This window comes from Drosophila hydei, unplaced genomic scaffold, assembly GCF_003285905.1.
Source record: "Drosophila hydei strain 15085-1641.00,03,60 unplaced genomic scaffold, DhydRS2 tig00000001-arrow-pilon, whole genome shotgun sequence".
Taxonomy (NCBI): Eukaryota; Metazoa; Arthropoda; class Insecta; order Diptera; family Drosophilidae; genus Drosophila; species Drosophila hydei.
Window position 1 is genome coordinate 7,248,839 of NW_022045643.1, and position 13,729 is coordinate 7,262,567.

Consider the following 13,729-nt stretch of genomic DNA (forward strand, 5'->3'; position numbering starts at 1 on the left):
TTTCTTATATTTGCCCAAAATCATTTTATGTGACTTTCAAATGTAGCAAAGCAATTATGATATTGAGTCATTATTCCGGCCATTTGTATTACGTTTCGTTTATCTAACAACAATTGTCAGCTAATCTCTGCTGCGAGTTATAAACAAGATCTCGAATCAGAGCCTAAAAATAAACGTAGCATACATTAAAGCGCACTCAGGCACGTAGCCCACACGCAATGGCATCGTCAACGCCAAATGCCAACTGCCAACTGGCGACTGTGGACTGCCGACTGCCGACTGCCGACTGCTATTAATCTAAGACAGGCGCTAAGCCAGCTGCACGACACGTAGATAAACCCAGCGATTCCCTTACCGGCTGCTCTCCATATTTAATGGCCACCACACGCTGGTCTCTGCCAGCTCCGCTCAGCTCGGCAAAGTCAAAATAGCGCCCAAAAATGTCGCAGCCGCAGCCATTGCCATTTGCCATTTGCCGTCGGCAAAAGTGTCAAAGTGCTAAAGTATGTTCAAAGATTCATAAGATTTTCGCCCGGCCTGTTTGTCTGTCTCTCAGTTTTTGTGGTTTTTCCTGCTAAAATCAACGATAAAAGGTACTGACTGGTCGAGGGACATGGAATAGGACACGACTCGAACTGGGAAGAGTTTAGCATCTGAATGCCTGTCGTGGCGCATTGTTTTGTACATGGCATTGCTTTCAATTCCAGTTACAAGAGAAACACTGCGTATGCGTGATATGCTGCCTGCCAGCTCATTATGTCGCCTCTGCTACACCAGGAGAAATTTATGCCACACTTCAAATATATTTATATAATTTAATTAAATTGAATCTGAGTTTTGCTTTAAATATCTTAAAGATAAATATATTAAATATATTAAAATATTATAAAAGAATTTTTTTTTATTATTTTTTTTTTTTTTTCAATTTATAAATTTATATATTTATGCATATGTTTATATAATTAAAACTAAACTGCTTGCTTTGAATATATTAAATATAAATATATTAAAGTATTATAAAAATATTTTTTTTTAACTTTTTTTTTTTTTTCAATTTATTAATTTATATATTTATGCATGTATTTATATAATTAAAACTAAACTGCTTGCTTTGAATATATTAAATATAAATATATTAAAGTATTAAAAAAATATTTTTTTTGAACTTTTTTTTTTTCAATTTATTAATTTATATATTTATGCATGTATTTATATAATTAAAACTAAACTGCTTGCTTTGAATATATTAAATATAAATATATTAAAATATTATAAAAATATTTTTTTGATTATTTTTTTTTTTTTCAATTTATAAATTTATATATTTATGCATGTTTTATGTTGCAGTGCAGGTGCTTGGCCTGCGCCATGCCTGGCGGCTTTAGGCGTCTGCTCTTCTTGAATTCAGCTCAAGATGCTAAAGCAGTTTCCGAGCTGAGCTTTTGCACTTTGCTATTAGCCCGGCCGAGTTCATTGCACTGCCGGAGCTTGTGCTATTATGAATCATTTTACATTTTATTCTTTTGCATTTCTTGGCCGGAAATTTCAATTTACACTGGGCGCGCATACTGTACGCCCGGAAGCGCGGAAAAAAATGTAAATTGGAAAATGCTCATATGCAATTTGTTTGGCTTGCAGCGCGGCTAAAATCGTTGAACACAAATTTGCCTTTCACATTTTTTCGTTCTACTTCCCAGCGCTGGGCCATACATTGTTGTCAGTGTCGGTTGGCTGTTGGCAACAATCGTTGGCTTTACGATCTCACAAAAGTATTTGGCATTTTATGCGAAATGTTTGCTGAGGCACTGTAAAAGCGCCAGACTCAAGACCACTGGGATCGCCCATTATAGTTGCACACCCACGCACACACACATTCAGACGCATCGTAGTGCTTTAAAATTAAACTTACATTTTTAATGTGCCGACTGGCATGAAGTCAGCTTGCCATTCAGAACTCCACAGCGCCCAGCGACGCCCACTGACACAGCAGCTTTATGATTGTAACTTTAATGGCCATGACTCTACCAGTGTCAGAGGAGCAGCAGCCGAGGCACTAGTTGAGTCAGCTTGGGATATAGTTAAAGTCATGGCATGTGGAAATAAGTCCAATCATGTCGCAGCATTTCAAGCAAATGACAACAATAGAATGTCAAATAAGTCATATTTTTGATAGCTATACCGCCACACATAGCGACGGAGTCGCAAAGAGCCAGTTGAGACATTGAATTGTTGTATTTATGGTGCCTGAGCAGTTGTTAGGAATTTAAGGGAATTATTTGTCAGCTCATTCGGCTTCAGTTGATGTTCAGTTGTGAGAGACTGAACTGAAGAGGGGAGGCAGAATCTTAAGGCGTGTTTCTGACTGAGCTGCAAGGCTCTCACTTTCTGCCTTCTAGCCCTTGCTCGCTTACAATTAAATATTACTCATACGCCGCATGGCCGCTGCAATACATCAGAATGGTTCGCCGCGCTGCAGACAAGCGTGATTGAGCTGCGGCATTTCGTGGCGCCAAATCACGTTGCAATTGCCCTGAGGCAAGCAAGAGGACGAGGACGACACTCATTAGAGCAAAGTGTGATGCGTGACACCAACTTTAAATTGTCCAAAGACACGCCCTAATGCCCTGCACCTCGCCTGCCATCTAGCCACTGGTGTTCCAGCTGCTGCTCCATCTATCTTCTGCCTGCACACTGCAGCGTAATCTTGGCCATTACTCAAAAAGTAGCCGGGCACGTAACGGGCCACAGCGAAAGCAACAAAAAAGAAAACTGAGCGAAATTGAGGCAATGTTAACGAGAGATGCGATGGGGATGGGGCAGCCCCAGCTGACTGACACCCACAGTGGCAACTGCTGCAACCGCTGCTACTGCCGCTGCCGGTGATATTTGCTGCTGGTGACATTTGTAGTCTGTGTTTGTGTTTGTGTTTGTGTTCGGGCTGCGTCCTTGGTCCACTGTCAGTGGCACAGCGACAGCGACAGCCACATCGCCTCGCCATTGCCATTGCGTTGGCCTTTGAAATCACAAGCGTTATTCCTTTGTTTTTTGTTGGGCTAATTTTTTTTTTTTTAGTATCTGTTGCCGCTTGGGCTTGGTGCTGGCTCCTCGCGTCGCCCCTCTAATGGCTTTGTTATGCTAATTTCCTGACGCCTTCTGGCCATTGAAGCCGCCGCTCTGTCGCTGCTCAGCTTTGCTGCTGTTGTTGCAGGCTTTGATGCCGGTTTTAGGGATTTTTTTAATACAACAATTTTGGCGTCCCTCGACACTAATTTAATTATATTTCTCTTTTTTTGTGTGCTCTGTGTGGGGATTTCTATTTGGCAAAGTTTGCCCTAATTCATATTTTGGCTTTAAGTTGTTAAAATAATATTTTTTTCGTGATTTAATGATAATAATGAATATGAATTTTATATATAAAGTATACATATGAAACGTGGCACTTAACTGCCCCGTTTTGTATCGCACATTTTGTTTTCTTTAATAAAAGATTTCCGCCTGGCCACCGGAGCGAAAGTGGCTGAAAAGCCAAATATACAGAAATACAAATGTTCACATTTGCAACATCATTTTCCAGCAATTTCGCTGCGAGCACTCGCGCGACTTTTCAGTTTTCAGTTTTCAGTTTTCCTTTTCCACTTGCCTTGGCTCGACTTCAACCAGCTTTATTTACTGTTGTCACTTTGGCTACCCCAACATCGTCATTTCTCTAGCGAGTAAAAAGTGAAATTCTCTTTCGTCTCTGTTCGCATTGCCAGCAAACATGTGTGTGTACGTGTTCGTGTGTGTGGGTCTGTCTGGGTGAAAGGACTTACCCTATAAGCCTTTTATAAGCATCGCATAAATTCTTTGTCAATTGTGGCAAATGTTGCCTGCCTGCCTGCCACGTTGCCTGCCTGCCTCGTTGCCTGCCACTCAGCTAGTTTGCCAGTTTGCTCTGCAGCTCGTCATTGTCATTGTCCTGGTTCTGGTTCTAGTTCTGGCTCTGGCTCTGGCTCTGGCTCTGGCCTCAGCATGTGTGTCCGCATGGAGAGTCCTTTGGCTAAGTATTTTTTTCTCCTTCTGCATTTCCCTTTTGCTCTACGTGCTCTCTAATTGTGCCACGCATATCTGGCTAAGACTCCAGTTTGGTAACTAGAATTTGATTGTGTCGAGGCATGAGAGTGCATTGATTGGATTACCAATGAAGGCACCACTGACAGTACTCCTCCTCCCCTCCCCTCCTTTCTCTCTCTCTCTCTCTTCCTCTCTCTATTGCCCACTAATGGAACAGAGGCTATGCGACATAAGCTTGAGCAGTTGGGCGGAGATAATGTCGCTGGAAATAGCCCAAGCGGAAGTATGGATTATTGCTCGCAGTTGGGCGAGTGCTGCTATCAAAAGCTCACAAATTAATCTGGATGCTGTCAATTATATATATCATTCTCTCCACCTGCATATGCTGAGCATTTATGGAGAGTGCAAACTTTACTTGGGGCTCTTCAATTCACTTACGACAGCCAGCTATCTTAGCTATCTCTGACAACAGAAACTTTAGCCTTATTTATTCTCTTTGCTTTTATGTCGCAGCCATGTGTGCTACAAATTCCCTTAGCACTTGCAGCAGCAGCAGCAGCAGCAGCTCATGCAACCTTTTTATGTTATATTGTTTAATATATTTTCTTGTAAATTCTCTTGTGCCCCGAACTAATCATCTCAGCCCTCCTATGACATTCCGCGTTGGCCACTTTCAGGTTCCTGTCAACGACAACTCCCCTGCAGTGCTGCATTCCCTGGACGGCACTCCAGGCATTGGCTTAGTAACTTAAAGTGCTCCATGCGACCAGCTCCTACCGTCGTGTGCTTATGCAAAATATTCCCCAACAGACAACACAAATACAAACACACACACACACACGCACACACACACACAATTATAACATAACTCATGCGGGAAGCATATTGACAGGCCAAGGGAAGCCCACTTCGTTGTCTTCTGGCTGAGGAGAAGTGGGGCAATCCAAGCGTTATGAGTGCTTCCCATTCGACACGCACCTTCCGCTTAATGGCCGCGCTCGCCCCTTTCGCTGAGTTGGGTTTGTCATCACGCATTATTATGCTTTATTTCCGTGCCTTCTTTTATTTTTATTAAAACTGTCGTCAAATTTACATATAGCCAAGTGGCAGGGCGACGGCATCCCGCTGACTCGCTGTCTCGGCATGTTGTCCAGTCATTCGGGGGAATAGGAGCCAACGGCGAAGGGACTTGGCTTGAGACTTCCTGCTGCCAGTCTGCAGAAGTTGTTGGTTGCTGTTATTGTTTCCAGGCCGTAGCTGATTCGTTTATTTTTTTTTGTTCTCTTCTCCTTCTTTTGCCTTTTGAAGTGTTTACAACACTTCCGGCGCATAATGGAAAACAAAAGGCTTAAAAGGATACACAAAGGATTTGAGCAATCAAGTACGCTTAAAGAACTTTTGCCCCATCCACGTTAACCGGCTGCCGATAACAGTTTTTGCACCTGCCATTTACCTGGACTTGCAACGCTTCATGCTGTTGTTCTTGTACACCTACCCACGGCCCCTGCCCCAACCCGCTGCAAAGTCATAACAATGCTGAGTTTTCAATATGCCCAGATCCACGTGTGCCCCATAAAGTGGAAGAGTGTGCGAAGAAAAAAGGGTTGACGGCAACATAAAACTTGAAGTAGTTACGTTCAAATGTCTGCACGGTTTTAGCCAGACAACAAGCAACAGTAACCAAAGGCACAACAACAACAAAGCCCGGAGGCTTCCTACTAAGCCGATATTTTGGTCCGTTGTTCCTTCTATGTCGAAAGTTTTCACTTACACACAGCACGTGTGTGTGCAGAGTGCATTAAATTGAATGGAAATTGTAATTATCCAAAGAAAACTGTCAGAAATTTCAAAATATATACAAATCCGGCAGAGCTGCAATTCAGCTCTTGACAAACTTTCGATATTTGAGATACTTTTGCCAGAGATTTTATGTAAACAATCCATAATCAATTTAAGACTTGAAATTGAAATTCCTCATGAAACAGGATTTCTCTAATAAACAAAAATTATTTTCATGTACGAACTCTTTTCGTTTATTGCAGATGCTCAAATCACGTCAAAGGGACAGCTTTGGCCAGGACTGGCAGCTGTTATTACTGCTCGTATTGGCCACGTTCAGCCTGTGTCTGGCCTGTCGTGTCTCGGAATTTTCGTGCAAAGGCAGCGGCAACAACGGCAACATCTGCGTGCCACTGGACAAATACTGCGATGGACGCAGCGATTGTGCCGATGGCAGTGACGAGCCGAAGCACTGTTCCGGTTAGTGTCACATGCACTCTTCTATATATACACATAACTTTGTCTTCATATACATACTCTATTTATATCCATTTTCTTATCCTTGTGCAACGAGAACAGTCTGCAATCGGACATACTATGGCGATATTGGACGCACCTATGCCATAAAAGTGCCAACGCCACAGTGGAATAAATTGCCGTTCCTGTGTCACTTGACATTCACCGCGTCCGGCCATGATCAAGGCGACATAGTCCAGGTGAGTCAACAGCCAGGCAACGTTGGGTCTCGGCTCTGTGCTATTTGCCCGGCTGTTGTTGGCTTCTGCACGCCATAGGCCAAAGATTAGCAGTCTGTGCCGGCGACATAAAACTGCTCTATACACACACGCAACGATATATAGATGTGTATCTATGTGTGTATATATGTGTACGCACGCACTCCCACAGCAGCTGCAACTGCAACTGAAAGTGGACTTGTGACTCGCACCGTGAAATATTTCGGTACACTGCAGTTGCAAAAACAAACAAGAACATGTGCTGGAATACCCTTACGCAGAACATGGATACGTGCAGCTATGGCGAGTTATATAAGAGAGCTTTAAGCTCTTACATATTGTTATATATTGCTAAATGAATTTATATTGTAAAAACAAAGGCAAAACGGGGTCACTTTTGCAGCTGCGCCAAGTTATATAAAAGTGTTTTAAGCTCTTACAAATTATTAAACATATTGTATTATTGTACGTGTTGTATTAATTTATATACAAAAATGCTCCATTTCAAGCTTAAAGCTTTGGAATAAATTAAAAGATTTTCAAGCTATAAGTTAAGAGATTTTTTATAAAAACAATCCTCTTCTTAGAAAGTCAAGTAAATACCCTACTTATATATAAACGTATAAAGTACGGAAAATATAAATTATAGAATAGGGAATACCCTTAGCATATAAACAAAATATTTGATGAGGCATTGCAAAATATAGAATAAATTTGTTTTTTTTAGACAGCCAGAGGCATATCCTTTGTGCAATATACAAAATATAATTTATAAAAATAATAATGGAATATAAAATCAATATAAATTTAAAATGAATTCAATTTTTTGGGGGAATACAGGGAATGCCCCTAGTAAACAATAAAAAAATAACGTAAAATAAAAAGAAAAATAATAAAAATAAATAATTTAAGTTCCCATAAACAGAAAATTTATTTTAATGGAAAACAGGTCAATATTGTTTTAAAAAAGGGAATACCCTTATTGTGTAAATAAAAAATTATAATAATCAACTAATAAAAAATATAATTTATAAAAATAATAATAGAATATAAAATCAATATACATTTAAAATGAATTCATTTTTTTGGGGAATACACGGAATGCCCCTAGTAAACAATAAAATAATAATAAAAAAATAAAAATAATAAAAATAAATAATTTAAGTTCCCATAAACAGAAAATGTATTTTAATGGAAAACAGGTCAATATTGTTTTAAAAAAGGGAATACCCTTATTGTATAAAAAAAAATTATAATAATCAACTAATAACATCTAAGCACAAAAAGATAATTAATCTAAAAATTTGCATTAAATAATTTGCAGCTATCCTTAGCTCTCAGACTCAACATGTAACTGAATCTCAGCGTATTCACGTTTCGTTTGCCAGCCGATTCATGGATTCCGTATGTGCTTTTCCCATTTCTTTTACGCCATGATGGATGTCTGGCATTTGCGTTGCTCTCAGTTTATGTGCGTGCTCAATTAGGGGTATGACTGTATATAGTCTGAGCTACGGCCAAAAGTCCCGCCCGCCTTCAAATAGTTAAGCAAGGGGCACTTTTTCGCTTAAAGCACAATCTTGGCTTTAAACAGTCGCACTGGGGGGAACGGCTGGCATAAGCGTTGACAATAAAATTAGACACGCTTCACAACATTTTTGGCGAACTGTCAGAAAAACGTCAATTTCAATTTCGAAAATAATTGATTTCCATGCAATTTGCGTAACAGCGCAATGAGCAGTTAGCAGCGAGGCGAACGAGGATAAGTTGGGAGCCACCCTGTCGTCGGCTTAAGTTGGGCAGGGAGGCAAGCAGTTGGCAAGCCTGTAAATGGGACAGACAACGTAGCATCGCCCCCGCCAAATGCTTGACGTAATGCGGAGCATTGGCATTGCCGCTACTTTATAGAATGATATATGCAAAATTTGCTGGCTGCCGCTGCTGTTGCGGCAGCTTTGCACCTTGCACCAAATCTGTCATGCATAAGTTATAACTTTTATTTTGTGTTTCCGCATTTGTAGACCACGCTGATAAACGTGGCAGATTCTGCTCGCAATGCATATAAATCATGTGCTTGGCTTTCACTTTATCCAGTTAGCTTCGCCCAGCTTCCTCCCCTGCTGCGCGTCTACGTGGGAAATGGCTTGAAATAATAATGTTACGCGCCAGCTTAAGGTGGGGGCGGACAACAACGTCCTGGGCCTCGCAATCGTCCTGTCTGTCAGCATGTCCTGCTGTACATATTGATTGATGATTGTCGGCGTGTGTGTGTGTGCTCCCAGTGAGAGCAAAAGTTTAAATTACCCTAGCTACCCGACCTACCCCTAAAGTACATATTGCTGCAACTTTGCTCGCGGCTAATTTTTAATGGAAATAACTTGGCCCCCAAACTTCTGACATTTTCTATTTTTTTTATTTTATTCACTTCAATTTTTTATGCTTTAATCAAATATCCCGTGTTGCATTTTGTAATTTACGCCACAAGCTGAGCGCATTTTTCACACCCCTGACGGATTCATATTGTCGAACGCCTGACTTAAAGCTTTAGCTAGATGGAATATATATATGTATATGTATTTATATATAAAAAAAACAAGATACGGTAAATGCTGCGGGCATTTCTCACATTTCTCTCGTTTTTCGCAGCATTTCAAATTTTTAGCATGCAGCAATATTATATTGCCAGCAATAAAAGCCATGCGAATTTTACCGGCCACATAAATCAACAGATATTTTTCCATATAAAAATTCTCATAGCTGCATTATATGTATATATATATTTTTTTATATTCCATTTGCATTTTATTTTGTGTCCCTATTTTTTCTGCACAATATTTTAAATGTGCTCTTTATATTTGTTTATGCATTGGCAACGAGATTTTCACTTGTTTGTTTTGTAAGCAATTTTCATACACAAATGTATTTTTTCCTTAATGCCATTAATGATGGAGACGGAGTATTTTGTTTGGCATTATTTCGACGTGATTACACGGAGCAGGGGGAATGAGTTTCAATTATTACCTATTTCTGAAATTTACTGCGATAAATATCATATTTATATACATTTTTTAACGGCCTTAATATGCAGAAATATTAATTATCAAACGATTGCGTTTTTATATGGCTTCAGATCCATTTACTCGCTGTTACAGTTTTTTCTTCATATCTCTCTGTCACTATGAATTATACCGTCCTCAACTTGTCTTAACTATCTCATTCATTTCTCTTTCACATTATCTTTAGCTCTGCTCATTAGTTTAGCTTTCTCTCCCTCTCTGTCCATAATTTTCTCTCTCACTTTAGTTTAACCATTCTCTCTGCTCTACTTCTCTATCGCTTTTTTTCTTTCTTTTGCTCACTTTCTCTCATTCGTTGTCTGTCTCTTTCAATCTATATTTCTCGCTGTCACTGTGTCTCTCTCTCTTTCTTGTTTCTCTTTCTCCTTATCCCTGTTTCTCTTTCTGTCTCTGTTTCTCTCTGCTCTTTCATTATTATCTCTATCTCCCTCACTCTGGCCTGCTCAACTCTCTCACTTATGTTTTTCTCTTCCTTTATCTTTCTTTCTCTCTCTCGCTCTCTCTTCGTTTCCTTCTTCCGAACAAAATATCTTTATCTCTTCTCCCTGTCCCTCTATCTATCTTTCTCTTTACCTCACTCTCTTCTGTTCTTCTTCTTTCACTATCTCTCTCATTCTCTCTCTCCCCACCCCTCTCACTCTCCCTTAGCTATCGCTGCACTGCAGTCTAAACTTGTCTCTTTCACTCTGTCTCCTGCCTAAATATAATTTGCTCATTCTCTGCGACACTCATATGCCATCTTTCTATGCGATTCTCATAAATACAAGTAGTTGCTGTTGCTTCTCTATAGATATTTGCTAATAATGTTGTATTTGCATAAAAAGGTAGAACAATTCTGCCGTACAGTTTCTGGCATTAGCATCATCTATCAATTTACATTTGAGGTAAAAAGAAAAAAAAAACAAATAAATTTCGACTGCAGATAGCTGCTATTCCGTAGTTAAGTACAATTTGCATAAAAAGCTAATAATAAGAGCTCCTCTCTGGAGCGGTTCAGTTGCGAATGCGTTTTCAACTTTTAGCAGCTTGTAAAACTTGAGCTGTAAAGTGCACAGAAATAAGACTATTGCGTTGCATGTGGCAACAACTTTGCCACAAGTTTCATTTAACATGCAAAACTCCATAAAGAAGATACACATAAATTTACTTGCCCCCCGAGACGGTAGCTCAGCGTCCAGGCATACAGGTATCCATGGTGTCCAGCACCTTGAAAAGTTGTCCAGGCTGCGGCTGCCTGTGTGTGTGTGGCCAGTACGTGCTGGCGTTTCTCTAATATTCGAAATTAAAATCGTGTTTCGTTATATTTGCTGTTTGTGACTGACTGTTTATGTGGTAGGTGTTAAAAAATGTATAAAGCCTCACAAAGTTCAACCCTTTCTCGAAGTTTTGTTTGCAATTTGCAAAATGCCAAGCACACGCAACTTTATTTGCATATTTTATTAAAATATATATATATATATATATATATATTTATATATATATATATATATGTGTGTTATACACTTGACTTGAGCTTAGCCCTCCTCTTATATTTGTATTTTCACTTCTTTTTCTTCTCTCGCTCTTCATTTCGATGACTGCTCTCAAGTCCGCCCTGACCTTGCCTCAGTTTCGGCGTGTGCGCTTTGCTGCGGCGCCTGCTGTGTGTTGTCTTTTTTATGGCCAATCTAATATGCAAACAGAGGCCACAGCGAGCGCGGCATGGGCGTGGCAGAGGCTGCCTTTTCGCAATTGAATTTCATTTGCATAACTTTAACGTGTGTAGAGCTAAACTAACATCAAATATAACTTCAATACTCTGCCAGAGGCAAACACTTTGGAGTATGCCCGGCTGCAGCTATGCATTTACAGTTACTTGAGCAGAGCTCCCTGAAGTCGTATATATACTCAATGATTGCATTTTTATCTGTTGCCAAGTCAACTTATACATATTTTTCTCCAACCATTCGCAGATCATATTTGATGGCTTTACGGTGGGCCGCTTCGATGAGGGCATGGTTGATACGGATGTGGATGGTTATGAAACGAATCTGAGCCCAACCGGTGAGCTGCCCGGCTGTCCCGAGGGCTTCATGCAGGTGAGTGCAAATTTAATTTATTAAAATTTGAATTGAATATTACGTAAGCCTCGGACTCGGACCAACAGGACCAACAGCCACGTTTCACTGGAGCTTGTAACTTGCACTCCATTTGCCGCTGCTATTGAACTTGCGTTCAACTATAATTTTATGCCAGCCAAGCATACGCACACACACACACAGAGAGAAACTCCGGCGAGCATAAGGGCGTAATGGGAGAATCGTACTATATCCACGTCTGCTTCGAGCTTGACCGTCGCTGCGGCGCTCCGTTCGATTCAATCAATGTCCGAGTAATTCTGTAATTTTCTGTTGGCTCTGTTGACAAATGCCACATTAGCCCAGCAAATTGAATTGAATTGTGCGCCTGTCTGACTGTGTGTGTGTGTGTCTGTGTGTGCTGTGTACATCGCTGTGTTCGTGTCGTGCGTCTTGTGTCCTGTTCTGTCCGCAGATTGAAGTTTGAGTGCTGTTCACTGTTGTTGCTGCATGTAGCACACAAAAAGGAATAAAAAAGGACGAAGCAACAGCAAACTATTTAACATACATATATTTTTATCACAACTTTTGCGGCTCCACGTTGTTGACATTGCTACTTTGTCGAGACATTTGGCTCTGTGCGGCCCGCCCCTTTGACATGCCGGCGGGCTAAATGGAAGCTAAAATAAAACTAAAGCCTCGGCACTGGCCAAATAAAATGTACCAAATCCCTGTAATTGACTTGTGCAATATGTTCAAATACACATTCGTACAGTAGTATATATATATATATATGCCATAAACTCGTATTGGCATCTGTGTGTGTGTGTGCTTTGATAATCTGATGCTGCTGCATTACATTAAATGGAGTTTTGCAGCAGCAAAAGCAATAGCCATTGACTGGGCCAGGGCAGGGTGTTATTGAACAGCTCGTATATATATATATATGTATATGTATTGCTTCAGAGCGACTGTGCTGTGCACTTTGCATGCGCTTTTAGTTGCCTTAATCTACCTTTCGAATTAATTTCAAAGCTTAAGTTCTGCGCAGCCACGAACCCATGGAGCAGTCGCAAAGAGGGCAAAGTGTTGAATGGCAGAGCGCAAAGTGTTTTTCCTCTTTTTCGGACCAAGAGTTCACACAGAGCACAGCTGCTTTCAGCTAATACCTTCAGGTGTGCTTATAGCCTGCTGAAATTTTAAGACGCATACTCGAAAATAATTTAAATAGAAAATAATATTGAGCTATAATTGAATTTATTTAGCTTGGCCACAAACTGAACTCATTGCAAAATCTAATTTAGATTTGCTGATTTCAGCTTTTCATGAGCCCATTGCAAATGGAAATTTGTGATATAATTTATTTGTGCAGCTTTATGTGGCAGGCAGAGGTAGGCGTGGCGGAGCTCATAAAGTATGCAGCCAAGCAGACGAGAGTCGATCTCAACATGTTTTTCTAGCACTCCGTCTGAACACAAAGATCTCTCGCTGCAGCAACTGCTGAGTGTTGTATATGCACACTTGAACACTCTTGCAGCATGTCTTTAAGCAACCAGTTCAGTGAGGCGCAAGTAGCATGCAGCGTCTCTGTGAGCTGCTTAGTTGGCTGCATACCAAGTGCTGCGATTGCTGCTCATCTGCGCCTTAGGCTGGGACACTGTCAAGCTAGAGACTTGAAATTTAAAATATACATTTTTAGTTTGCTCAATAACTCAGCCTATGCTGTTTTATTATCTATAAAAATCCATATTTTTGCTTGGTTTTTTTATCAAAAATTAAAGACCAGAAACATAATTTGTAGGTTTCACAAAATTTGAATAGCCTCGAATTTCTTAACACCCTGCCCTAAAGTTAATATATAAAACAAAAAGCAAATAGTAGAGCCTTGAGCATTAAAAATATACACAATTATATGTATTTACTACGCTCTGAAACAGTTCACTCTTAACTCAAGCTCTTACTAATGGATTCCTTATACTTGTCTCTTTGTCTTAGTCTCTGCTAATTAGCATTGGCATTTCCCTTCTAC

At 40.2% G+C, this 13,729-nt stretch overlaps 1 protein-coding gene across 1 annotated transcript in view; it reads left to right on the top strand.

Annotated features, from left to right (window-relative positions):
- LOC111605108 overlaps positions 1–13,729 on the top strand; it is a 68,428-nt gene that overhangs the window by 12,094 nt on the left and 42,605 nt on the right. The window contains exons 2-4 of the mRNA XM_023323450.2: positions 6,096–6,312; positions 6,412–6,548; positions 11,596–11,721. Of these exons, the coding sequence (XP_023179218.2) occupies positions 6,096–6,312; positions 6,412–6,548; positions 11,596–11,721 (480 nt within the window). The remainder of the gene's footprint in view (positions 1–6,095; positions 6,313–6,411; positions 6,549–11,595; positions 11,722–13,729) is intronic.